The sequence below is a fragment of the Ceratotherium simum genome, chromosome 5, assembly GCF_057802395.1.
Source record: "Ceratotherium simum simum isolate JZ-2026a chromosome 5, ASM5780239v1, whole genome shotgun sequence".
Lineage (NCBI taxonomy): Eukaryota > Metazoa > Chordata > Mammalia > Perissodactyla > Rhinocerotidae > Ceratotherium > Ceratotherium simum.
In genome coordinates this window covers 80,569,786-80,597,677 of record NC_141904.1, presented here as the reverse complement: position 1 = coordinate 80,597,677, position 27,892 = coordinate 80,569,786, and the positions used below count along the sequence as shown (strand labels likewise).

The following is a 27,892-nucleotide window of genomic DNA, read 5'->3' as shown; positions in this document are numbered from 1 at the left end:
AAATATAAATGAATGCTGACATTCAGAGAGATGGGGTTTAACCTGCCTGCCATGGGGTACATAAAACACTACTTTTTCTCTGTCTGCCACCATACACTTTGTACATGTCATATTGTATGTACTAGGAAATGCACATTTAATTACACACTCACACACACACACATATGTTTTAATTTATGGACAGGATCAAAACAGAATCAAGGGGCTGGCCTGGTGGTGTAGTGGTTGAGTTTGTGCATTCCACTTTGGTGGCCCGGGGTTTGCAGGTTCAGATCCCAGGCACGGACCTACACACCACTCATCAAGCCATGGTGTGGTGGCTTCCCACATACAAAATAGAGGAAGGTTGGCACAGGTGTTAGCTCAGGGCCAATTTTCCTCACGAAAAACAAAAACAATAAAACCACACAATCTAAAGTAAAGACACATACCCATGTACTGGAGAACCACCAAATAAACTCTCCTCAAGTTGCTATCCTATGCCAAGCATGGTGCTAGTAGCTTTTACATTGTTATCACTTTTAATCTTCTGAAATAATATTATCATTCTCATATTATGGATTGTAAGTCAAGGGTCTTTATGTAATGTGGATATGACCTCATAGCAGGTAAGGGATGGAACCCAGATCTGTCTGCATTTATTTTTGGACTTTTCCACATGTCCCAACCATCTGAAGAGGGCAAGGATTTGCAGATTTCTATTCAGGGTGAGAAGTTGTTCCTCAGTTAGAACCCATATGGTGCTTTGGGAAAGCAAAAGTTCCTTCCTAGTCTATTTCCCGTTATGAAATCCTCAGTATGTAACAGCCATGACATTTGGCAAGGCTCAACTGAGGTGATAATAAGGGAGAAGTCTCACTCCAACATCCCACCAAGTGGGCACTGCCCTTTTTCAATGAGGCCCCAAGGCATAAAGGTGTATTCTCAAACCAACCAAGAAGCCTTTTGGAAGTTGGCCAGCGCAGTAGGTTGAATTGTGCTTCAACCCCAAATAAATATATATTGGAAACCTTTGAAGGTGACCTTATATGGGAAAAGGGTCTTTGCCGATGTGAACATTAAAGATCTCAAGATGAAAATATCTTAGATTAGGGTGGGCTCTAACTTGAATGACAAGCATCCTTAGAAGAGAAGAAGAAAAGACACAAAAGAGAAGGTGCTGTGAATATGAAAGCAGAGGTTGAAGTGATGTGTCCACAAGCCAAAGAAGTCAAAGATTGCTGGCAGCTACCAGAAGCTAGAGGAAAGGCATGGAAGAGACCCTCCCCAGAACCTCTAGAAGGAACCAACCCTGCCAACATCTTGATTTAGGACTTCTGGCCTCCAGAACTGTGAGAGAATACATTCTTGTTGTTTTAAGGCACCAAGTTTCTGATAATTTGGCAACTCTAGGAAACTAATACATCCTGTCTAGGGGCTCATGCAAATCATAGGGTCTTCATGAACATGGCATCACTAGGATTGATTTCTCTTCCCTCCCCATCCCTCCTCTCCTCCCCTTCATTCCTTTCCCATTCTCTTCTCTTCCCTCTCCTCCCCTTTCCTTCTTTCTTTCTTTGTCAGCTCTGAATGCTATAACAAAATACCATAGCTTGAGTGGCTTAAACAACAGAAATTTACTTCCCACAGTTCTGGAGGCTGAGAAGTCCAAAATCAAGGTGCTGGCATGTAGATTTCATTCTTAGGCCTCTTCTCTTGCCTTGCAGGTGCCCGCCACCTCACTGTGTGCACACATGACCTCTTCTATGTTTGCATGCAGGGACAGCAAGCTCTCTGGTGTCTCTTCTTTTAGGGCACAAATCTCGTCATGAAGGCCCTACCCTCATGACCTCATCTAATCCTGATTTCTTCCCAAAGGCCCCATCTCCAAACAGCATCACATTGTGGGTTAGGACTTCAACATATGAATTCTGGGGAAAGGCACAAACATTCAGTCCATAACTCTCCCTCTCTTTCTTCTCTCCTTCCTTCTCCACCTCTTCCTCGTCTTTCTCCTTTGGGTCATCTCCACTGAGGAATAATTACATACAATAAAATTCACCAATTTTAAGCGCACAATTGGATGAGTTTGGGCAAATGTGTATAGTCAAGTAACTACCACTACAATCATGATATAGAACTTTTCCATCATCCTAAAAAGTTCCTTCGTGCCCCTTTGCAGTCATTCTCTCTCCTTACACCCTGGCAAACATGGATTTGCTTTTTTATCACTACAGTTTTTCCTTTTCTATAGTTTCATATAAATGGAAAAATGCAGTATGCTGTTTTGGTGTCTGTCTCCTTTTATTTAGCATAATGATTTTGAGATTCATCCATGTTCTTGTACGTATCAGTATTTTGTTCCTTTTATTGCAGATTAGTTTTCCATTGTATGGATATAATACCATTTGTTTATCCACTCACCAGTTGATGAACATTTGGGTTGTTTCAGTTTTTGGTGATCATGCATAACAAGGCCGTGAACTTCTATGTACAACCTTGTGTGGACATGTGTTTTCTTTCCTCATGAGTAAATACATGAGGTGTGGAGTTGCTGGTTCATATTATTTAATTTTATAAGAAACTGCCAAACTATTTACTAAAGAGGCTGCACAATTTTGCATACTCAGTAGCAATGCATGAGTGTTCTACTTGCTCCATGTTGTTGCCAATATTTGGGATTGTCAGTCTTAAATTTTAGCCATTCTAGTGGGTGTGTAGTAGTGTCTCACCATGGTTTTAATTTGCATTTTTGGGACTGATTTCATACTTCTAATCCTGCACAGATTCTCCCTCCAGTCATCCCAAAGAATACAGCTGCATGCTTCATCTTATTCTTAGGTTTAGATTTGATAACTTTGAACCTTTGCACCAATATAATGTAAGAAAATAGATGGACAAACCATTGCACATAATGAATGTTCATGTGCTTATTATTAGCACTTGCCCAGTCATCCTGAGAACAATTCCATTATATTTGTTCAATTTAATCTTAAAGTATGCTTCTGATTCTCGTGGATAGGGAATGCTGGGTGATATATCTTTCTTCTTACTAGACTTAGTGTCCCTATCTGTAACATGAAAGTGTTGGTCCACAATGGTGGTTCTTAAATCTGCATGCATACAAGTTACCCAGGAACTAAAATAAAAATGAAGAATCACTTCTAGCCCCTTTAGTTCAGCTGGTCTGGAATGAGAGCTGGAATTGTACAATTTCAGTAGTCTCTAGAATGATGGCCTTTTGACTGTATTTTGCAAGTAGCTTCCCTAGATGCTCTCAGGTTTCTTCTAAGTCTGATATTCAGTGAATAATATGAGATGATCTTGATCTGTTACTCACGACTTTCCTCAATTTTATAAAGAAACTACCTTGTAAATAATAGGTGCTTAATAAATATCAGCTGATAGAAATAATTGATGGGAAATCAAGTTAAGTAATTAAATCATTGCTTCCCTTGGGCTGGAGAAGCCATCTCCATCAAACTACCCCCAAAGGATCCAGAAGAGAGAGGCTGCCATTTCTTTTCCGTCAGCTCTCTGATTTTCATTAAGTATGACCTGATATCTTTTACCCTGCTCTACCACTCTATTCCTGTTGCGCCGTGGCCAAGTGACTTAATTTCTTTGAGCCTGTTTCCTCATTGTAAATGGGCGTGAGGATAACCATCATAGGATTGTTGGTTGTGAAATAATTGAAATAGTACAGATGAAAGGCTGAATACAGCACTTGGCATTTAGAAAACGGTTAATAAATAATAGCTGTTATTATTGTTATTATTCAGGGGGAATAACAATCTCTCTCTTACCTATTAAAGCTTGCTTCCCGACTTCTCATGCCCTCCTGCAAGGATTACAAACAGAGAAAAGAGATGACCCAGTTTAGTCTGCAGAGACCAAAGCTTTGAGCATTCAGAAGAGGAGGAAGCTAACACAGCTTGGGCTTAACTGGTGATGCTGCAGACGTGGGTCTGTGGGAGTTACTCTTTGGAGACTTTGGAGAGAAACTTTCAGCAAATATGGGGGTGATTCATTAGAGCAGCTGAAGGAGTAGGCTTGGTCTTCCCAGCTTTGGGTATTTTGCATAAAATTTCCTGCTCTTCTGCATCAAATTTAACTATGAATCTTATTTAAGTCTTTGCCGACAAGGCAAAGCAAAACTACTTTATTTTTTGTGAAATTTTAGCACCAATCTACCATTTTTTCTACTTTACTTTGAAATAACCTATCTTGGATGTCCTTGTGGTTAGATGGTCACAAGCTGGGCTTGTCTTTACCCAACTTATTTTGTTTAAATGGGTCAACTGACAGAATTGGAATGAGGGACATTGAGGTAATTGGTAAGAGGGTTCTTATATAAGTTCATTGACTTCCTATTACATTGAAGAGGAAAGAGGAAAAATAAAGGTAGGAAAAGGAGGTCAATTTCCAGTCTTCTTAAGTCGCAGAGATGACCACAAATAGAACAAAAACGTGGGCAACCTTGTGGGATTATTTTCTAACACAGAATTGGGAGTAAAGTAATGGATAGTATTACATAGGGACAATAAATAATTCATGACTAGGGGATGGCCCCGCGGCCCCGTGGTGTAGCAATTAAGTGCACGCGCTCTGCTGCTGGCGGCCCTCTGCTGCACCACTTGTCAGGCCACGCTGAGGCAGCGTCCCACATAAAGTGGAGGAAGATGGGCACGGATGTTAGCCCAGGGCCAGTCTTCCTCAGCAAAAAGAGGAAGATTGGCATGGATGTTAGCTCAGGGCTGATCTTCCTCACAAAAAAAAAAAAAAAAAAAAATTCATGACCAGAAGGTTTGAGCATTTACTATGAGCCAGGCACTGTGCTCTGTATAATGTGATTTATGCATTAGCTTATTTCAGCAACACGCTATCAGTCTCAAGCAATTCCCATTTCCTCAGATGAGACCTCTAGACTCAGAAGCTGGGGCCAAGCGCACATAGCTGGTTGTTGGAGGAGCCCAGATTTAAACCCAGGGCTTCCCAGGTCTCAACCTCTTCACTGGACTGGAAACAAGCCAAAATAATGTAATAGAAATCTTCTTTACAAAACAATGTCACACCAGTAACTAATCCAAGAAAGACAGCTTCTGGTTCCCTCTGTTGGATACCTTATTAATTGAAGGAAAAAAAAGTTCCTAGGGCCATTCATTCATAAGCAAAAGACAGAGTAAGGTAGAAATAGTGATTGGAGTTGGTAATGCTTCAACTGTAGAGACTGCACAAGGGCTAAAGATGTCACCCAACAGATGTGAAAGTGATAGATGAAGCTAATTATACTTCCTTTGTCATTATTATGTTGAGTAGGCAAGTTTGTTGAAAGGACAGACTGAAGTGTGGGTTCTGTGGCATTCTCACAGTATTAATTGCCTTGCAACTTATTTATGTGTCCCCTCTATCTCCACGAAGGTTTTTTTCAAAGATGTTCTCAAGGAGCTTACCATAAAACTACATGAGCTCAGAGAAAAAGACCGGAAAACAGAGACATAGAGGAAGGGAGGAGATGGTTTGAAGAGGAACCTAAGGTAGGACAGCTACTAGCTATGAGCATTAGAGCATGATTGTGAGTTTCCTGGCACAGAATGAGGGAAGACAGAAGCAATGTCACACCAGGATGATTTATGGAAGTAGGGGAAGGAATAGTGTCAGAGCCAGCAGTACATGGAAGCAGCGATGGTCTAGAGCCCTGGCCCTGTCCCGCAGATGAGGTATTTTTTTTTTTTTCTGTTTCTTTCTCTATTTATGTATATTCAGAACAAGTCAGCTGCCATTCACTGAGTTGGTACCCTCATTTAGACCTCTCCTGGCTCTGGAAAATATACATCCCGTCAGGATTTTATATTCTATTTTTTCCCCCAAATGTTGGTCAAAATGTCCTATTAAGATCTTGTCGAATTCCAAAGGGATATGAGGCAGGAGAAGGCAGACATGATATTCAAAATATTTACCAACACATGCAGGGGCCCACAGGTTGAGCCATATGCCATACGCCACCAGAGGAAGGGAATTCCTCTCCCCACCTCCACTCTTAATTCTACTGGCTGGAGCTTTGCTTCTGCTACGAACTTGCCATATGACCACTTACTGGTAAGCCTCCTCCTGTCTCTGAATTGCTGTTTCTTCTGTAAAATAAGGGTTGGACTCTTATCTCAAAACCCCACAGCCCAGCATGTTCACAGTTGGAGCCACACATAGAGAGCACTTCTTTGGACCAAATGTCCTTGGTTGAAATTCTGTCCATGGAACCAAACAGCAATTCTTTGCACAGAGCCGGGACTGGGGATTCTTTCCTGAGGAGGTCTAATGAGATGTATGCAAATAGCTCTCCCCTTCTACCAGCCGCCTCCTCAATTACAGAAAAGAAGCTTTGCTAGTTCCCCGGACTTCTAGAAATTCACCTCTCCAGTCCAGCAAAACAGGCATTAAGGAGCCTATAAATAATCATCTTATTCCCACATCTCTGCAATAGCAGAGAGGCTGTTGCTGCAAACAAATAAATTGGCAATTCACAGACAATGCAAATGAATATTGAAGGGTGAAGCTTGCAGGATGCATTTAGAAGTAAAAGCAGCAGGGTGTTTTTTGGAGGACCGAAAAGCCACCTCCCCTCCTTCTCTCACTCCAGTTTTAAGCTGTGGCTTTAATTCCTTTCCCAGAACAAGGTCCATGATTAGGTTTCTCTTTTTCAGATGCTGAAGCTAAATTCTAGGCAGGAAAAAGAAACCCTTTCGGTCCCTTACTGTGGGATCCTGTGGTTTATCAGGAGCAGACTCAAGCTGTATGAATGCCCTGTGCTTTTTAAGTTTCATGCGTTGTACGAAAAAGAAGCTGCTTTCTTTCTCCCCCTTTTTTTTTTTTTTTCAAAAAAACAGGAACTCCAGCCAGAGTGGGGGATTGGGTGGGATCAGGGGTCCATCTTCATGAATTTTCATTAGCATCTTTGCTATAATGTTTTAAGGACCTTCTGACTCTGTTTTTTTTTATGAGGATAAATATTACCATGGACTTTGAATTTTCTAAATCTATTCTTAGAAAAAGACCTGTGCTTACTCGCTGTAAGACAGAAATAAATGCCACACTGCACAGACAGTGCAACAATAATTAATAATTTTGCACATCTGAAACTGCATTAGGGCCAGAGACTCTACAGGTGACAAAGAGAATGCCTTCTGCAAGGTGAAAGAGATACTTTCTTTACCAGTAGGAAGAATTACTTAGAAATTTCCATATGGGCTGATGTGAAGAATTGTCACTTTTTGGTATAATAACCAATAGCAGGCTCTGTGCTCAGTGTTTTATACACAGTGTCCCGCTTAATCTCTGCACAGCTTAAGAGATGGGCAAATGAGTACCGTTATTACCACAAGAGGTCAGATAAGAAAGGAAGGCTGAGAGGTGCATCCTTATTTAAGGTCATAGAGCCGGGGAACGGCAGAGCCAGAATCCTTATCTGGGAGTGTCTTCACTCTATAGCTCATATGCTTATAGCAAGCAAGGTCTTGAGAAACACTAATGTTACTTAATGTCATTTGCTTCAAAATATCTTACATCACTTTTCAAATTACCACATTTTCCTTATGCACGATAAAAAGTTTCCTCTCTTTACTGAATAAGCTGGATATGCAGACATAAGCATTCAAATCAAAATAATGTAGGAAAGAACATAAAAACAAATAACTCACCCTATAATTAAGTCCTCAAATTTTCCATTTGAAGCTTAGATAATGATGTGCTGTAATTATTATAAAAATAACAATCTATTATCACCACTATGAAATTAACAATTACAGAATTCATATTGGCTTGGAACATCTCTCTTTATTGAAGTATCGCCCCCCCTCATTCAACATTTTTTTTTTTTTTACCAGTAGTAGAAATACATTTGTGTGGAAAATTATATAATTAGAGATAGTTTTGAAGAGGATGGTGGACAGTCGGATTCAGTTAACAATCACTTTTTACCTAAATGGCAATGCTGCTCGTCTCCCACAAAGAAGGACAAACTGACTGTTACAAATTTGATGGTGTAAAAATAGTCATTTCATGCAAGTAAGCAAAGCGGTGGGGCTGGGTGGGGGTTGATACTGCAATGTCTGTACACCCACTGTGTTCATGTATCTCTGCTGCCTTGAACCACTTAGCAAAACAAAACAAACACACACCATCAATAAGAAGGCAGGAAATTTGTCTTTTTTGAAAAATTTAACAAAAATGTTTGTTTTAGCACCCTGGTCAAATGAAACACACAGTAACTTGAAGAGAATCTACTTCATCCCAGGCAGTCATTTTCCTTGTGGAGTGTCCTCGGCACTGTCAGTCAGACACACAATACCAAGTGGTCAGAGTGGAAAGAGTAAGTGCCTCCTTCAGTTTGTTCCATCAACCAAAGGCCCAGGGCACTCTGACTTTGAATTGTAGGGGGCTCTGGCGTGAGTCTGAGCAAGCCATGCTGGACTGGATCCACTTGTCCATGAACACCACACTCTGGCTTGCACCAACTTTCAAGAGACCTATTTTTTATAGTATCACTACGCCTGTCACCTTGGAAGAAAGCACACTTTGTAGAAAGCCTAGTTATCTGAATCTGAAGACCTTTTGACAGCTGCACAGAATGAACCTTCTCTGCCCTGGGTACTATGAGAAACCAGCCTCTTCTTGATCCTTATCATGCCCCGAATCTCTAAGTGCTTCTTTTCTCTGACAATTAAGTTTTTCCCCCCTTTATCCCCCGCACCATGACAAAACAAACAACTATTTTTCCTATTACAAAGATCAGATAAAGAAAACTACACATAGTTAATAATTTAAAATCATGGCCACATTTAAAAAAAAAGTTAAAGGAGTCTCTCATTTCTTTCTTTCTCAGAACCTCCTTTGGGAGCTCCAAAAACACTTATACTCAAAGGAAGAGAAAGATTACACTTTGCTTTGGAGATCCTACTATACAAATAAGCTTGTCTTAGTTTCTTTCTAGGTTGGCTACTGAACAATTGGGGCATTGTTATAAAATGGTGGTTAGGCCTAGTGAGCTTCTAAAGTGGAATAACTCCCGTCTTTTTTTTTTTTTTTTAATTTTTTGTTTATTGCAGTAACATTGGTTTATAACATTGTAAAAATTTCAGGTGTACATCATTATACTTCTATTTCTGCATAGATTACATCATGTTCACCACCAAAATACTAATTACAACCCATCACTACACACATGTACCGAATTATCCCTTTCACCCTCCTCCCTCGAATAACTCCCGTCTTGCTGAAATTCTCTATTTGTAGGTCTAAATAAATAAAAAACAACATATACAATATTTTTGGCATATTCTCATTTTTATTTTGTTTTAATTATTTTTTAAATTGAGGTATAATTGACATATAACATTATTAGTATCAGGTGTACAACATAATGATTCGATATTTGTATACATTATGAAATGATCATCACAATAAGTCTAGTTAACATCCACTACCTTATATAGTTACAAAAAATTTTTTTTTCTTGTGATGAGAACTTTCAAGATCTATTCTCTTAGCAATGTTAAAATATGCAATACAGTATTATTAGCTATAGTCACTATGATGTACATTATATCCCCATGACTTATTTATTTTATAACTAGAAGTTTGTACCTTTTGACGCCCTTCACCCACCTCTGGCAACCACCAAACTATTCCCTGTATCTATGAGCTTATTTATTTATTTATTTTTTAGATTCAACATATAAGTGAGATTATACAGTATTCATCTTTCTGACTTATTTCACTTAGCAAAATGCCCACAAGATCCACCCATGTTGTTCCGAATGACAAGATTTCATATTTTTATAGCTGAATAATATTCCATTGTATATATATACCATATTTTCTTTATCTAGTCATCCATTGATGGATACTTACTTTGTTTCCATATCTTGGCTATTATAAACAAAGCTGCTATGAACTAGGGGTGTATATATCTTTTCCAGTTAGTGTTTTCATTTTCTTCAGATAAATACCCAGGAATTGCTGGATCATATGAAGAACCTCTATACCGCTTTTCATAGTGGCTGCATCCATTTACATTCCCACCAACAGTGCACGAGGGTTCGCTTTTCTCTAGGTCCTCACCAACACTTGTTATTTCTTGCCTTTTTGATAATAGCCATTCTAACAGGTGTGAGATGATATTTCATTGTGGTTTTAATTTGCATTTCCCTGATGATTAGTGATGTTGAGCACCTTTTCATGCACTTGTTGGTCACCTGCATGTCTTCTTTAGGAAAATGTCTATTCAGATCTTCTGCCCATCTTTTAATCAGACTGCTTGTTTTCTTGCTATTGAGTTGTATGTGTTCTTTAAATATTTTGGATATTAATCCCTTATCAGATAAATGATTTGCAAATATTTTCTTCCATTCAGTAGGTTGCCTTTTCATTTTGTTGATGGTTTCATTTGCTATGTAGAAGCTTTTCAGTTTGTAGTCTCACTTGTTTATTTTTACTTTTGGGTTGCCTTTGCTTTTGGTGTCAGATTCAAAAAATCATTGCCAAGACCTATGTCAAGAAGCTTACTGCCTATGTTTTCTTCTAGGAGTTTTATGGTTTCAGGTGTTATGGTCAAGTCTTTAATGCATTTTAAGTTAATTTTTGTGTATGGTGTAAGAGAGTGGTCCACTTTCACTCTTTTGCATGTGGCTGTCCAGTTTTCCCAACACCATTGCTTGAAAAGACTGTCCTTTCCCCATTGTTTATTCTTGGCTTCTTTGTCGAAGATTAGCTGTCCATAGATGTGTGTGTTAACTGATCCTATATGTGTGAATTTATTTCTGGGCTCTCTGTTCTGTTCATTGACCTATGTGTCTGTTTTTATGCCAATACCATGCTGTTTTGATTTCTATAGCATTGTAATATAGTTGGAAATCAAGGCACTTGATGCCTCCAGCTTTGTTCTTCTTTCTCAAGTTTGCTTTGACTATTAGCAGTCTTTTGTTGTTCCGTACAAATTTTAAGACTGTTTTTTCTATTTCTGTGAATAATGACATTGGAATTTTGATAGGGATTGATTACATTGAATCTGTAGACTGCTTTGAGTAGTATGGAAATTTTAACAATATTAATTCTTCCAATCTATAAACATGAAATATCTTTCCATTTATCTGTGTCTTCTTCAATTTCTTTCACTAATGTCTTGTAGTTTTCAGTGTAATTTAACCTTCTTGGTTAAAATTCACTTTTATTCATTCTAATAGTTTTTTGTTGGAGTCTTTAGGGTTTTCTATATATAGTATCATGTCATCTGCAAATAGTGACAGTTTTATTTCTTCCTTTCCAATTTGGATGCCTTTTATTTTTTTTTTTTTTTCTTACCTAATTGCGTTGGCTAGGCCTTCCAATACTATGTTGAATAAAAGTGGTGAGAGTGGGCATTCTTGTCTTGTTCATGATCTTAGAGGAAAAGCTTCAGCTTTTTATCATTGAGTATGATGTTATCTGTGGGCTTGTCATATAAGGCCTTTATTATGTTGAGGTACACTCCCTCTATCCCCACTTTATTGAGAGTTTTTGTCATAAATGGATGCTGAATTTTGTCAATTGCTTTTCTCTGTATATCAAGATGATGATTTTTATTTATAAATAATAAAAAGCAATACATATTAATAATGGTAATGGGTCAAATCTCAAGTAGAGTTGGGTACTTTTGATTTGTCCCCCTTCCTGCTACCTCCCAAACTCCTTCAATAGCAAGGTCATCTGTTCAACCCAATGATGATCTTTCCATCCTCCCTTCCCCATCCCCACCTTCATCCTATACTATGTCATGTCTGTTGATTCCAAATCCACTTCTTCCTCCTTAACTCCTTCTCAACTGCCATCATCATTTCATACGTCGAAGACTCCTAAGTGGTCTCCATTTTCACTATTACTCCTTCTACAATGCAGAAAGTGATTTTTTTTTTTTTACTTTAAATTAAATTATATAAATCCCATGCTTAAAATCCTTCCTGGGTTTTCTATTGTACTTGGAATAAATTCCAGACTCCTCAATATAGTCTACATTGCTTCTGCACCATCCAGCCCCAGCCTCTTCTAGTGCCATTCTTCTCTTTACCTGCTGTTTCCCAACACACTGGCCTCCTTGGAGTTTCTCCAACAATTAAGTTTCTTCTCTGGTTGAGTTATTTGGGCAAGGAGGCTCAGGTGGGTATGTTGTGTCAATGGGCAAGGTTAGCTAAGGTGAAAAAGAAAACTGCTTTCTGAGAAATGAGAAGGAAGAAAACAGAAGTGTATGCACCTATTCTTCCTAAGAGCAGGGATGGGATTGGTTCAAAGCTGACTAAGTAGAAGGCCATAGTCAGGCAGATCCTTTGATTTAGAAGGAAGAGGAAAAAGAAGAGATTTTCTAGGCTGGTTCTTATAGGACAGGTGTTCACATTCACTTCATCACACCTACTTGGGTTCTTTACTTCCATCTATGTAATCATCCATCCATCCATTCAGCAAACTCTCATTGAGCATTAACTATGGGCGGGCAGAATTAAATGCCAAGGAAACATTAAGACAAAAGAAGGGTGCAAATGGACAGCATTTTGGCTGTTGACCCAGCTCACCTCTAAACGCATATGCTAGTAATGCAGTGCTGGGACTCAGGCGCTGTCTCAACTCTTGAAAATGAACTCCAGAATACAGACTTCACATGACTCCCTGAAGAACTGCCACCGTGATTAACTGAACAGCTCAGCTGTGGAATTATACGTCTTTAGACTAGGAAAGTGTCTTTTTTGACCAGAAAAGAGTTTTCAATCCAGAACCATTCACTATCATCAGAGATTCTAAGCCCAACCTCCCATTTCTGATATATGCATACATATACATATACTCTTCCCCCGCCCCCACCAAAAAAATCATGAAACAGAAAGAGAGATATATGGCTGGCTTTGTCAGGCATGGGAAACCAGGCAAAGGCTGTTGACAAAAAGTTACAAGCATGTCTTTGGCCCCATGTGTACTGCATGACACCAACAGGGCCCATCAAGAAGTTGGATATTGGATCTGACAGGACTAACTGCCCTGTGATGGCTTGAAAATCGACTGTGGCCCACCCAAGGAAACACATTTGAAAAAGGAAAAGGCAACCAGTGTGACAGCTCTGGCACATGGACCCTGCATTGATGCAAAGACTTTTCTTTTTTCATTAGATTGGGAACCTGCTCCTTAGATTTAAATCCAAAACCAAGGCATGTTCACAAGGGCTTAGCAAAAAGACCCTTCCATTTAAAACAACCAACCAGACGTTCCTCAGGCAGTGACAAAATAAAACAGCTTATTTATGCAGGGACTGGGTATGATCAACTCTGTCTCAATGTACTCCTACATAGCAGGAGGCTTTGGACACTGAAAGGAAAATTGGGGTCAGATTGGGGAGGAGTACCACCTGCAGAGGCTAAATGCAAAGGCTGATAGCTCAGTCATAAACAGGTCCACAGGGCTCATTTTCAATTCTCCCTCCCAGCGGCACACAGAACCACTGCTGCTTCTTCAACATGGCACTCTGGGAGCCGAGTTAAGATTTCATGTCTTAACGGCTCTGTTATGGAGATTTGGCTTGTCAATTAGGTTTCATGGGTCTAGAAGACAGAGAATGTAGACTTTTAAATTTTTATTTCTTTTTTCTAGGAGTTGGCAGCTGGGAATTCAGTTTCTTTGGAGAACTTTGTATAGTCTCTTTGATCCATCTATCTCAGTTAGGAAGGCGTGAGGTATGGGGAAGTAGTCAGTGGTTCTTGAAGCAAGGCAAGTTATTATTTCTGCCTAATGTTATGCAAGGCTCCTTTGGGGAAAATGGCCAGGGAGAGCCAGAGCTGGGGAGGACTCATGCTTCGGGATGTGGAACCTTGCTCCTTTTCATCCCCCACTTCCAGGCTGAATCCACAGCTGAACAGGGGTTTCTGCAGGAAGGTGTGCCTGGTGAGAATGAGGCTAGGAAGGCAGCCCCGTGAATCTGAATGGAAATCCAGGCAGGAAGTTGATCAGTGGGGAACTCAGCAAGGACCAAGCAAAGGTTTTCACCCTTTGGACCTGACCCAGAAGGAAGAGTGTAGCCAATGTGAATTCCCCTGGAAAAAAGAAACAATTTTCCTTGTAAACCAACAAAATTATATAGACTACTTGTAGATTGGCAAAGTGTTGGGGGCAATTTTCCAGATAATGTGGGTCTAAAAAAGCGACCTGAAGGGGCCGGCCCGGTGGCGCAAGCGATTAAGTGCGCGCGCTCCCCTGCGGCGGCCCGGGGTTCGCTGGCCCGGATCCCGGGCGCGCACCGACGCACTGCTTGGTAAGCCATGCTGTGGCGGCGTCCCATATAAAGTGGAGGAAGATGGGCACAGATGTTAGCCCAGGGCCATCTTCCTCAGCAAAAAAAGAGGAGGATTGGCGGATGTTAGCACAGGGCTGATCTCCTCACAAAAAAAAAAAAAAAAAGCGACCTGAAAAAAATCCAGATAGTTGAGACCAAGGATGGTCACACTCTCATTTTCCCCAGCTGGTATTCCAGCGACTAACCTTTCAAAGATTGTGCAGTGACATACCATGTTACAATATTCAGCATGGTGAGGAATAAAGACATAGGAATAAAGAGGAACAAAGAATTGCCCCTCAGTTTCTGTATCTTTTAATATTCTGGGAAATTGTCTAGAAGGCAATTGAATTATTTAGATAACTTGACAGAAAGAATAAAGAAAAATCATGTTACTCTCTGACAAAATATATATCAAATAGTGACCAAGAGATGACTGAAGGATTAGTTCTGTGCTATTAAAACTAACTCTTTCTGCAAATTATATTATCGGACGATCTGTAGTCATAGAAACATGTTCATGCACGTCTGTAGCTTCATCTCCCTTCTTTCTTGTGTTCTATTGGTATCTCAACCATCACACATACTTAACTGAACTTTAGAACCATGGCAATGGTTATAATTGACATATGTACAATCTGACAATTTTCTCTTCAAGGCCAGATGTAGAATAACATGACCATGGAATGGTCCTGTCTGTTAGATGACCGTCCAGTCACTTCTCACATAGGAAGGAGACAATGGTGGGGAGGCACATACTGCACCTACTGTCACTGGGCAAATGGACTTGAAAAGGAAGTAGCCCTCTTTCTCTCCTCCTAAACACGTAGAACACTTAGACACTGGGGTATAATGATTATGATGAGGATAATGATATTAACAATCTCTTACTTTTACGCTTTATGATTTATAAAGTGCCTTCACTTACATTATCTCTGACCCCTGCCACACAATCCTACATGGTAAGTGTTATTAGCCTCATTTGACAGTTTAAAAGAAAGGGAAAAAAGCAAGGCTTCAAGAGAGAGTCCATAAACTGGTGGCTCCTGACCCACAGAGCAGCATGCACAGTGGGTTTAAAAATTCTCAATGAATTACTAATATTTAAAAGTCCCAAATTTTCATGTAAAACTCCGAATTTCTAGTTTCTCATTAAAAATATCAAAGCCTGGACATCATTTTTCTAGAGCTGGGGGGAGGGGGGACTCTCCTTAAGCAGGACATGGGTGCTCTAGTTTGTCACAATTCCACTGTGCCCTATTGCCCATTACTGCCCTGTTTTCTTCATTAGGTTCCCTGCCCAGTCCCTGCGGACACTAGAGTTTGCAGTCAGTTCTCCAGAAGGATTAAAAATGTACTTAAGATCAAATGGCAAATAAATGGTAGAAGCTGAAATTGAAACGAGATCTCTGGTACCTAATCCATCTCTGCTTTTGTCTCTACGGAGTGGCTTTCAAACAGAGTGACTCAATTCAGACCTTAGAATCCCAGATATGGGGTCCAAGAATCTGCATTTTGAACAATCACCCAGGATGTGATGTGAGTGAAACACTAGACTGTGATAATATTCAAGGAGAACTATACTAAGGAGTCTGGAGACCTTGGGGTCCCCTCGGTCCTTTGACTAAACTAGTCTGCCTCTCTATCACTGAAGCATCAAGTCATTGGGCACACACAGAGTGCTGTGCTCTCTGACTCTAGATGGTGTAACTTTTTTGGGAGCATGGTTTCATTCATCATCTGTAAAATAGGTTGATAATATTTGTTTTCTTAATGCCACTTGGGTATTGTGAGATTTCTCCCACTCGATTATTAATCAAATATTTATTGAATGCCTACCTTGTAATATGAGCTATGCTTGGCTGTGGGGAATCAATATGACAGTTAAGAAGCAGTTATTCGGTGGAGCTGTCACTATTGAATCCAAGTGAGATTGAGCTGTAGGCCTTCATTACCCAAAAAAATACTTCAATATTTACTTATGTTGGTAAACAGAGTCCTACTCAGAGTCCACATGGAACTCACACGGTTAACATAGGCCCATGACCCCACACCTTTCATGGTAGCCATCCAATATTCAGATTCACTTTACTAAAGGTCTCCTACAAAAGCAACTTGAACATTTCATTTTCCAGGCAATGCATTATGAATGCAGGCAAGTACTCAAATATTGATTTTTAACCATAAATATTTCATTTGTTTGCATGAGATTGAGAATAGCTATAATATTTGCCCTTGTCTATGAGATATATAGATACATGGACCTAAGTTATGTCTTATTCCTTCCCCCAACCAGTTTTTCGAGCTCCTTAGGGAAGAAGAGGTGAATATTAGCTCCAGCCTTCTCTAAAATTTTGAAAGTTGACTAAGTACTTGCTACTCAAAATGTGGTCCCAGGACCAATTGTAATAGTACTTCTTGGGAGTTTGCTTGGAATGTAGTTTCTTAGGCCCAAATCTACATTAGGCCCAAATCTACATTTAACAGGATCCCCAGGTTATCTCTATGCACATTAAAGTCTGAAAAGCCCTGAGTTAGGTTCCTTGTTAATAGTTCCAACTAACCTTATTGGGGTAATCATTTCCCCATAAATACGTATATCAAATCACATTGTACACCTTAAACTTACACAATGTTATATGTCAATTATATCTCCATAAAGATGGCAGAAAAACAGTTTCCAAGATATGGCTGTTTTGGTTTGTAGATTTATATGATAAGGACCTTTAGATGTGGAAAAGCTAGGCAGTAGGAAATAGAAACTGTTAGGGGTATCTACCCACTAACCTGTCTGGAAAATGTTGATTTTTTTAATGACTTTTTTCCCCATCTTGATTTCATGGTAGGAGAGTACAGGAACACAGAAATGAAAGAAAAAAAGACAGTGCAGAAAATATTTTCTTATACATTTGTAAAGATTCTTTATGTATTAAGGACATGAACATCTTGTCTTTTATACATGTTACTGATATTTTCTCTGTTTTTATTATCTGTTTTTGTTTGTAGTGTTATCAGAATTTTCATGGTTTTATGTAGTCAAATCATTGAACATTATTTTCTTTATTGTTTTTGTTATGTTGAGAGCAGTGATTCTCAACTTTGGTTACATATTGGAATCACCTGGGGAGCTTTGAAAACTACTGATGCTTGGCTCCCGCTGCCCCAGATGTCCTGATTTGATTAGACTGGTGTCCCACATGGACGTCAAGATTTTCAAAAGCTCCCCCCAATGATTCTATTGTGCAGTCAGGGTTGAGAACCATTGCCCTAGAAAGTCCTTCCCTCTAGCAAGATCAGATAACATTCAGCTACAAGTGCTTCTAATTGTTTCATGGTTTTAATTCTTTACCTGTTTCTCTCTTTAGTTTATTATATGATACAATTTTGGGCTCAATCTAGGACATATTTGAACTCTTTGAATAATATTCTCGGTTCTCCTTTCTGTCTCTAATTCCTCTTCTATCTTTTCCTTTTAGTTCCAACAGATAATTGGTCTCACAGTAAATTCCAGACAACTTATTACTGTAGTGATAAAGGGTCAGGAAGTAATACCACAGAAGTAATAAGTTCAAGAAAGTTCTGATCTAAAAGAGTTTTAGGAAGAAGCAGGAAGGAATTGGGTTCACTGCTTCATTCGCAAACAATCACTATTGGTAACTTAGCCTTTCAGTGACTAAGTTGGTTAATGATGAACTGAGTAAATTTTCCAGTTTAGATAGACTCAACCACAGTCTTGACAATAATCACCAGAAAGACCCAGGGAAAACTTCCTTCTCTGTCATTCCAGAGTCTCTAAAACTCTGCGTTTGAACTGTTGCTCTGTAATGATGATTACTCTGCTGAGTCTAAGGTGGTTTGCAAAAGGACAAAGGGACTATCATAGGCAGATGCATCTTGTGGTAGTCATTGTTGTGGCTTAGTTGAAATTCAGGGGTCCTGACACTGCGCTATATCAGCTTGGAGACAAGGACTTGGAGACAAGTCCTAACATCAGCTTGGAGACAAAGTAATATACCCTTTCCTCACAAAAACACATGGCATCACTGCAGATGGCTTTGCAGCTTTTGCATGATTTCTCCAGTTTTCTGTGCCCCAGTAGATTGGCACCCAGTTCTAAGACTTTAGAAGTTGGAAGTACCAGGCTCTAGCTAGTGCTATAAATAATCTCTCAGCCTCCCTTAGATTCACTTTATACATAAACTAAAAGGGCAAACAGAATATGTTTTCCCTCTAAGTATTTGCTTGACTGGCATTCAGACTTTGAATTCTTTTTTTTTTTTGAGGAAGATCAGGCCTGAGCTAACATCCATGCCAATCCTCCTCTTTTTTGCTGAGGAAGACTGGTCCTGAGCTAACATCTGTTGCTAATCCTCCTCCTTTTTGTCCCTCTTTTTCTCCCCAAAGCCCCAGTAGATAGTTTTATGTCATAGCTGAACATTCTTCTAGTTGCTATATATGGGACGCCACCTCAGCATGGCTGGACAAGCGGTGCGTCGGTGCGCGCCAGGATCCTAACCCAGGCTGCCAGTAGCAGAGTGCACGCACTTAACCACTAAGCCACGGCGCTGGCCCCCAGACTTTGAATTCTTTAACTTCATCATATTCCGTTATTAAAGAATAAGTAGAATTTTTGACATGTTAGTTTGAAATCTATGGTCATAAAATTCACAGAATCCAGGGCATGGTAACCTATCCCAGGCATGTGGTCATGTCAAAATGCAGAATTTCACTACAGAAGGCATTGAGTCTTTGTTCTTAATTCTCACCAATATAATAAGGTACTATAGATATTACTCTGCCTTCTTCTTTATATATGTTAAATGTCAACACAAATAATCCATAATCAAGGTATAAATCAAAATTGGGGTGAGTTTATTATATGAGCCAGGTCTGAGGATTATAGTGCGGGGGTTTCCTTGCCTAAGGAAGGAAGCACTCCAAAGAAGTGGGGTATACAGAGTGGATATATACCATCTTGGAACCCAGAACATACATCATATATAATAGGAATATCTCTTTCACTACTGGCAAGAGATGCTTTGCTAGCATAGCAGGTACTAACCAGAAAGGGGCAAGGGAACTTTCTGGGTGATGGAAATCTATATCTTGATGTGGCGGATGGTTACACAAGTGACAAATCTCAAATACAATTAAGACTTGTGTACTTCACTTTGTTTTATATATATCATCATCATCATAATGAAAATATAGTTCTATCGTAGTTTAAAGGAAGGAGAGGTGGTTGAGTAAACTTGGTAAGGCTTAAAGAAGGTCGTGCCATTGAGCTGTGCCTTGAAGGATGATAGCACTTAATAAAGAGCACATATTTGGGAAGGAAGAAGAATACAAACTATAGGGAGTGTTCACTGGAGGATCAGCAATTCAGTGAGCCTTGTGCTCACAGGGCAGTTGTGAAAGTCATTCTTGCAATATAGTTGTGGGAGAGACTGAAGGACAACTTGGGCAAGATGAGTCTGGCCAGTGTGTCCCATGGTGGGAATAGGGAGAGGAGATTGACAGAAATGAATTAGCAGGCTGCTAGAGTTTCTAAACAAGCAAAAACTGGTGCTAGACCTATTTAATGAGAGCTAAAGGAATGGGGAGAAGGAACAAATTTAATATACAGTAGTCTCCCCTTATGTGCAATTTCATTTACCTGCAGTCAACTGCAGTTCAAAAATATTAAATGGAAAATTCTAGAAATAAACAATTCAGAAGTTTTAAATTACATGCCATTCTGAGTAGTATGATGATATCTTGCGCCATCCTGCCTGCGACATGAATCATCCCTTTGTCTAGAGTATCCATGGTGTATACGCTACCCACCTGTTAGTCACTTAGTAGGCATCTTGGTTATCAGATCAACTGTCATGGTATCACAGTGTTTGTGTTCAAGTAACCCTTATTTTACTTAATAATGGCCCCAAAGTGTAAGAGTGCTTTGAATTGCTGGCGATTCAGATATGCCAAAGAGAAGCCATCAAGTGCTTCATTTAACTGAAAAAGTGAAAATTCTTGACTTAATAAAGAAAGAAAAAAATCATATGCTGAGGTTGCTAAGATCTATGGTAAGAATGGATCTTCTATCTATGAAATTGTGAAGAAGGAAAAAGAAATTCATGCTTGTTTTGCTGTCACACCTGAAATATGAATGTATAGGAAAAAACATGGAGTTCAGCACTACGCATGGTTTCAGGCATCCACCGGGGGGCTTGAAACGTGTCCCACCTCTATTATCTTCAAGTTGTGATCTTAGGCAAATCTTTTAGTCTGAGCTTTAGCTTCCTCTTCTGAAAAAAGATAATGATGTCTACCTTAGAGAGTTATTCTGAGTATCAACTAAATTAATTGGTGTCAAAATGCATTATAAACTGAAAATCATTGAAAAAAATTGAGTAGTTGCTATTCCATTTTATAATGGTGAAGTCCCTGTATTTTGTGGAGCCTCTACTTCCTCCATCATTGAACGTGTTCCCAGGACACTTGGAAGGCAGATTAATCTTTGCAAAGATTAATTTGTGATTCTGTAACCTGACTTTACCTTCTGCCAAAAAGATGTGGGCCTAATAGAGAGAGGAAGTGTGGAAATGAAGGAGGATGAAGTGGATAATTACTGAACTCATAAATGAATACTCTTTCAGGGGGATTTTCTTTGTCTTGGTTTCTTATCCTGTGTCTCAATTCTCTTGGACATGCCAGAGAGGTTACTGAGATTTGCTCAAGTGAACACACAGTACCTGGACACTGCAGTGCCTGTAGTGGGCAAACACAGCTTTTTGAGTCTGCTGAGGTCAATGTCAGAATTGTCAGATTAGGTTCTGTGACTGCTGCCCAGGACCAAAGAGGACCGCGAAGGCTCCTATGGGACGGGCTGCTCAAAAACACAGCCTGTCAGTCTGTGCCTTTGAGTTTCACTAATATTGCACTAGCTGTTGCTGTCACTTCTGCTTCACGTTCACATGCTGCGGTGACAGGGCAACTCCATTGTTCGGGTTGACCAACCTTGTCACCACAGCAAGTGGTCTGCCATGAGGGTGTCCCCAGTTAGGTTCATTTGTGTCAAATGACTTCACGTTACGTTCAAGTCAGCCCTGGTGGCCTAGCGGTTAAGATCTGGCACCCTCGCCACCATGGCCCAGGTTCGTTTCTCAGTCACAGAACCACATCACCCATCTGTCAGTTGTCATACAGTGGCAGCTGCATGTTGCTGTGATGCTGAAAGCTATGCCATCAGTATTTCAAATACCAGCAGGGTCACCCATGGTGGCCAGGTTTCAGTGGAGCTTCCAAACTAAGACAGACTGGAAAGAAGAACTTGGCCACCTACTTCCAAAAACAGTTGGCCATGAAAGCCCTATGAATAGCAGCAGTTCATTGTCTGATATAGAGCTGGAAGGCGAGAGGATGGTGCAAAAATACCAGGCAGGGTTCCACTCTCCTGTACACAGGGTTGCCAGGAGTTGGTATTGACTTGATGGCACTAAAAATGTTTCAAAATCCAAGTGTACCTCCTCTTTAACCAATAGGTGGCATGCTCCTACAAAGCCATGCCAGAGAATTTCTGTAAATCAAGTGCTATTTTTCCATTGGTTTCCTTTGGAACTTTAGACAGGCTTCATGTCTGACTGAGTTTTTAATAGAGGGTGGTGTCTAGTACTTCTGAATGGACAGCTACTCAACCAAGGAAAGCCATGTATTCCTTGACTAAATGGCTGACTGAATGTGATCAGTTTTTTGTAAGAGAATATATCCCGATCAAGACACCTTCTAACACATCTCTTTTAGAAGTTTAGATCTTCTTGTTTGGGGAGGGCCCATCTGCAAATATTCTTCTTTCTGATCTCTGCATCTTCCCTACGCATGCATTTCTACACATGCTAACCACTCTTTTGAGGCCATTTGAGAAAAATGAACCAAAAGTTTAGGATGCCTCAATTCATCTGGAATATCGTCATGCCATGATGACTAAGTGAAGAGCTGTTTCCATAATCAAGGGGAAATACCATTTCTGAGTATGCTTTTTGAGGAAATTATCGTATCTTATAGAAACTATTGATTTTAGTACATAGAATCCTTCATGTTTTCATTATTTGCCAGAAACCCTGACAGGTCTGCAACCTTGGGTGGGGCTTGGCATTTTGCAGTGGTACATTGGTGAACCTTGGGCACAGATATGTTTGTACACAGTCAAGTCAGTTGGTCAGTGAGTACACGAGCTGAGCTGATTCCCTAGCACTCATATCACCATGAACCTGGGGTTCTTCCTGCATCTACACACATCTACTGTGTGAGGACATATTCTATGCTAAAGGGGTATCTGTGATTAGGGGATGCTGTAAAGCATCTGGACATCTCTATCTTGAATGCCAAGGATCTATTGCATATTTTTGTTTGTTTGTTTGTTTTGTTTTTATTTTTTATTTTTTTATTTTTTTAAATTTTTTGTTTATTGCAGTAACATTGGTTTATAACATTGTAAAAATTTCAGGTGTACATCATTGTACTTCTATTTCTGCATAGATTACATCATGTTCACCACCAAAATACTAATTACAACCCATCACCACACACATGTACCCAATTATCCCTTTCACCCTCCTCCCTCCCCCTACCCCTCTGGTAACCACCAATCCAATCTCTGTCCCTATGTGTTTGTTTATTGTTGTTATTATCTACTACTTAATGAAGGAAATCATACGGTATTTGACCTTCTCCCTCTGACTTATTTCACTTTGCATCATGCCCTCAATGTCCATCCATGTTGTCACAAATGGCTGGATTTCATCGTTTCTTATGGCTGAGTAGTATTCCATTGTGTATATATACCACAGCTTTTTTATCCATTCGTCCCTTGATGGGCACTTAGGTTGCTTCCAAGTCTTGGCTATCGTGAATAAGGCTGCAATGAACACAGGGGTGCATGTACCTTTGCAAATTGGTGTTTTCAAGTTCTTTGGATAAATACCCAACAGTGGAATAGCTGGATCATATGGTAGTTCTATCGTTGATTTTTTGAGGAATCTCCATACTGTTTTCCATAGTGGCTGCACCAGTTTGCAATATTGCATATTTTTTAAAGATAAAACTTCTGAAGAATATATATAAGAATCTGCATGGTCTCTCTCTGCAGTTGCTGTCCTGATATAAACAAGCAGATGTTTGCTTATTACCTTCCCTGAGACCTGACAATTGGAATTGTTCTACCATGTTCTCATGGAAATGTTCTCAGCCCGTTATTCTCATAACTTCTGGAATGAATATGTATTAACTTATCAACATTTATGGTGTTTACTATGTCCAGGCACCATTAAACTATCAAGAAAGCAAAGGTGATTTGGACAGGATCCCTATCTTCATTTGGCTGAAGTTCAGTGATGCAGAGAGACAAGAACAGTCACCCCTCCATCTCTATTATCTTACTATGCTTGAGGGAAAGTCTAGGACCTGGGAAGGGGGGCAAGAAAAGACATTATAAAGTAAGTGAGGCTCAAGTTAAATCTTGAAGGATGAACACGAGTTAGCCAAGTGAACAAGATTAGGAAGGGTATTTCAGGCAAAAATGAAGCATGCATCATGATAAACAACCTATAGTTAAAACTGGCCGTAAACTGATTTTGAAGAAATCCCTTTTCTAAAATTTACTGGCTGTGATAATGTAGTATATTTTTAGGATGATGGATAAGTCAAGTCAGATGTCCTTTACATGGCAGAATGAATTAGCTCATACAGGTTTGCAGAAAGTCTGGCATTGGATCAGGATGCTGTTACACAGAGGACTCCGGGCCTTAGATCAACGTGCAAAACTCCCAACAAGGATCGAAATAATTATCTACTGAAGATGCTACATGTAAAGGCAGCAGGGCAGGCTATAGCTTTCAGTTAAGAAATAATGAATTTCATCTTAAACACTAGTGACGATATCATCTAGAAAAGTTAATTAAAGATGCCATTTCATTAAAGAGTTAGGCTGATGTGACAGCCCCATGTCTCAAAGTTCTTGATGAAATTGACACAGTGTTTAACATCCTTCAAGTTCTGCTTGACTTCAGCCCAAGTTTTCTTTACTCATCACAGAGATTTAATCCATGTACAACTGCTGAGTTCACTTTTCAGGATTTTCAAGTCCCATCTACTCAACTGCCAGCTGTTGTTTTAGAGGTTACAAATTCCTGGCTTTTTACTCTCACTTTTATTCCAAGAAATTATCTATAGCTGTGCTGTTCTATATGGTAGCCACTAGCCAGATGTGCTATTTAAATATAAATTTGATTTAATTAAAATTAAGTATTTTACTCCTAAGTTCTCGTAATTGTATTTCAAGTGCTCAATCACCACATGAGGCTATGGCTACCATCTTGGGCAATCTGGATATTTCCATCATCACAGAAAATTCTATTGGGTAGTGCTGATCAATGAACACCCATGATTAATCCCACCTACCCATATACACTTATAATGAGTTTTAGGTTATGCTTTTCAAGATATTTTTATGTCTTTTATAAACCATTGATTTTTGTGGATAGAATATTCAAAATCTAGACAATTTACCAGTAACCTTGAAAGATACAAAGATCTTTTTGAAAAAAAAAGTGCAAAATTGAATCCCAACCATTCCCACCCTTAGTGGAAATTTGACAACGTGTTTAATAGCATATTCTTTCAGTTTGCAATGGGAAAAAGATTTGATGTTTTTGTTACTGTTTATTTAGGAAACAGGCTCCTAATTGACCCAGGAAATAATAAAATGATACGTGACAATTTAGTTGATTATAAGCAGTTGGTGGTGGTGGATAGTTGAGAAGTTTTGGTAAACTGCCTGGTATAGAATAAGGTTAGATATACAATTGTGAGCTAAAACTACTGCTTCTTTTAGATTACTATGACACTATCAACCAACTCATCCAATGTTACTCTACAAATAGAAGGATGGGAAGTAGGAAATGGACATTTGGGTCTGATACCATGCACTAAGCACAATGTTGAAGTATTCACATATCTGATTTTATTCCAGATGAAATGAGATCTACAGTGCTTTTTGAATACTAAATTAACAGCAGTATCTTTGTGAACAAAAAGCAAGCATAACAAATATGACAAATTGAGATATTTTCTCTTAGGCTGCTGGTGATGTCTATTGTTACATATACACTCCAAGGTCAAGGAGTAGAACATTGCTAATTAAGAAAGAGCCCCATTTATTGGAATGTAATTAAGTTGATGAGAATGAGCTGTAACAAAAGAAGCAAAAAAATAAGAAGAAAAGGTTAGCTTGAAAGGGTCTTGTTGATAAATCATGGGGTACATACAAAGAAATAAAGTGATAGAAATGCTTTGCAGGAAAAGAACAAAAAATTCCAAAATGATCATTGATGTTCGCATCTTCTAATAGGCTGCTGTGCATAGCGGACAACATGAAACTAGTTTGGTCTGGTTTTTAGAAGCTGTCAGGAGTAGTGGAGGATCAGAACGAGGAGCTTCAGTACTTAGAACTACAGTAATTGCAGTTTTATTCCTCCCTCCTCCTTCACACACAAGCTCTGCTCTGCATACCAGCCTCATGGTCTTTCTGTCCCCATTTGTTCTTCTCTGTCCTGTTCTCTTCTTTTACCATTCTCCTGTTTTAATGGTTAAGATATAGACTCCAGTACAAAAGTGCTTAATTTCAAATCCTGGATCCGTCACTTGTTAGCTGTGTATCTTTGGACAAGTTACTAAATCTCTCTAAGTCCTCATATGCCTCATCAATAAAATGAGGATAATAATAATACCTACTTCATCAGGTTGTTGTAAGTATTAAGTGAGTAATAGAGTAATTATGAATAGTTCCTGGCACATAGTAAGTGCCATATTAGTGTATGCCATCATTAGCAAATTGTCTTGTCTTCAGGAACTCTTTGCAGCACTTGTCCTCAAAGTCCCATTTTAGTCATGTGATCATTACATGAATGCGTGTCTCCTCTACTCTTGCATTTGCCTGGACCATTCTAGATTGTGATGCCCATTGTATCCTAGAACCTAGCATGTACCTTCATCATAGTAGGCATCAATCCATATTTGTGGATGAATGTCTACTTCAGTCCATCTTCTCTGGGTCATCAATCAGTATGCTGTTCCATTTTTATTATGTTTCTGTCAAAGTATAATCCTATTTCTGTTTATGGTTCTCAGGGTTATTCTGTAAAATTCAAGATTTGATATCAATGCTATACATGATATTAAGAAGTAAAACTGTTCCATTGCAGGGTTTTCTTGCTCTATCATTAATTTTAAAAAGATTCACTAAAATTTCTTTAAAAAATAAGTTTAAACTATTTTAATGCAAACTTTCATTATTAAGTCCAGGCTGGGGAATAGATTGTAGACTGATGGTGGTCCAAAAGAACAGATAAATTTGAGAAATATGTAGGAGGTAAAACATGATATTCATACGTAAGAAGTTGTTAAAAACAAGAAAACAGGCCCAAAATGGAGTTGCTTATGCTAAGCCCCACATCACCAAACTGAGACTTAATTAGTTTTGGCTCTCCCCAAAATGAATCTTAAAACAATCAGGGGGGCCAGCCCGGGTGTGTAGTGGTTAAGTTTGCACACTCCACTTTGGCGGCCTGGGGTTCGTGGGTTCGGATCCTGGCATGGACCTACACACCACTTATCAAGCCACGCTGTGGCAGATGTCCCACGTTTAAAATAGAGGAAGATGGGCACAGATGTTAGCTCAGGGCCAATTTTCCTCAGGAAAAAAAAAAGAAAAAAAAAAAAGGATTGGCAACAGATGCTAGCTCAGGGCTCAACTTCCTCACTAACAAAACAACAACAACAACAATCAGTTATCACCTGGTCAGCACTAGTTAGGAAATTTGCCTGATAGATTCCTGCCATCCCCTAAAGGAAAGTAACTTTGCAATAACCAACCTGCTTTTTGGCCTAGTATGACTTCCTTGTTCCTGCTCCCTTCTGCCTATAAAAGTCTTTCATTTTGTACAGCTCCTTGCAGCAACTTTCTATCTGCTGGATTGGATGCTGCCCGATTCATGAATTGTTGAATAAAGCCAATAAGATCTCTAAAATTTATTCAGTTGAATTTTGGCACTGATGGGGTCTAAAAGAGACTTCTGACAGCTTTGGGATCAATGAAAAACACAGGTATTGGTACCTGCAAACGCTTTGAGCTCTCTTTTTCCCCCTTTCCAAGGTCTGTGGGTAAGTTCCTCTCAGATCTGAGCTTCACCCTCTCTGCATTGAACTCCCAATCTAATTGGCTTTCCAGTCAAGGGTTAATGGGTCAATCTAGACTGACAAGAGGCTCCAACAGAGCTTCAGTCTTTAGCCCTTGGTTAGTCCACAGTCCCCATTTGTTGGAGTCTGCTGGTTCAATCCACAGTTCCATTTAGGGAACTGCTGGTGGTATGCACCCAAGGCCTTCTCTTGACCTTTCTGCAGTACCATCTCTTTGGTTACTGCTGGTATCCATAGTTCTGTTTCCCCAGTTACTGTTGGTTTCTGTTAATGTGCACGTGAGGTAAAGAAATAACGGATATATTGTTAATGGGAATCTCAGAAGCCAAAGCTGCA

The 27,892-nt window shown here is 39.5% G+C and overlaps 1 protein-coding gene and 1 long non-coding RNA gene across 5 annotated transcripts in view; one reads left to right on the top strand and one right to left on the bottom strand.

The window, feature by feature from the left end:
* Window positions 1-27,892, bottom strand: part of GRM7 (glutamate metabotropic receptor 7) — a 442,597-nt gene that overhangs the window by 42,736 nt on the left and 371,969 nt on the right. The window contains exon 9 of one of the 4 annotated variants that reach the window (XM_087431384.1): window positions 13,012-14,081. The exons of the other annotated variants lie outside the window; for them this stretch is intronic. Coding sequence (XP_087287510.1) covers window positions 14,031-14,081 — 51 coding nt within the window. The 3' untranslated portion in view covers window positions 13,012-14,030. Of the gene's footprint in view, window positions 1-13,011; window positions 14,082-27,892 lie in introns of those variants that run through there. 4 annotated transcript variants of the gene reach the window in all.
* The window catches only part of LOC147917099 (uncharacterized), a 169,761-nt gene that overhangs the window by 140,117 nt on the left and 1,752 nt on the right, over window positions 1-27,892 (top strand). The gene's annotated exons all lie outside the window — the stretch shown is intronic.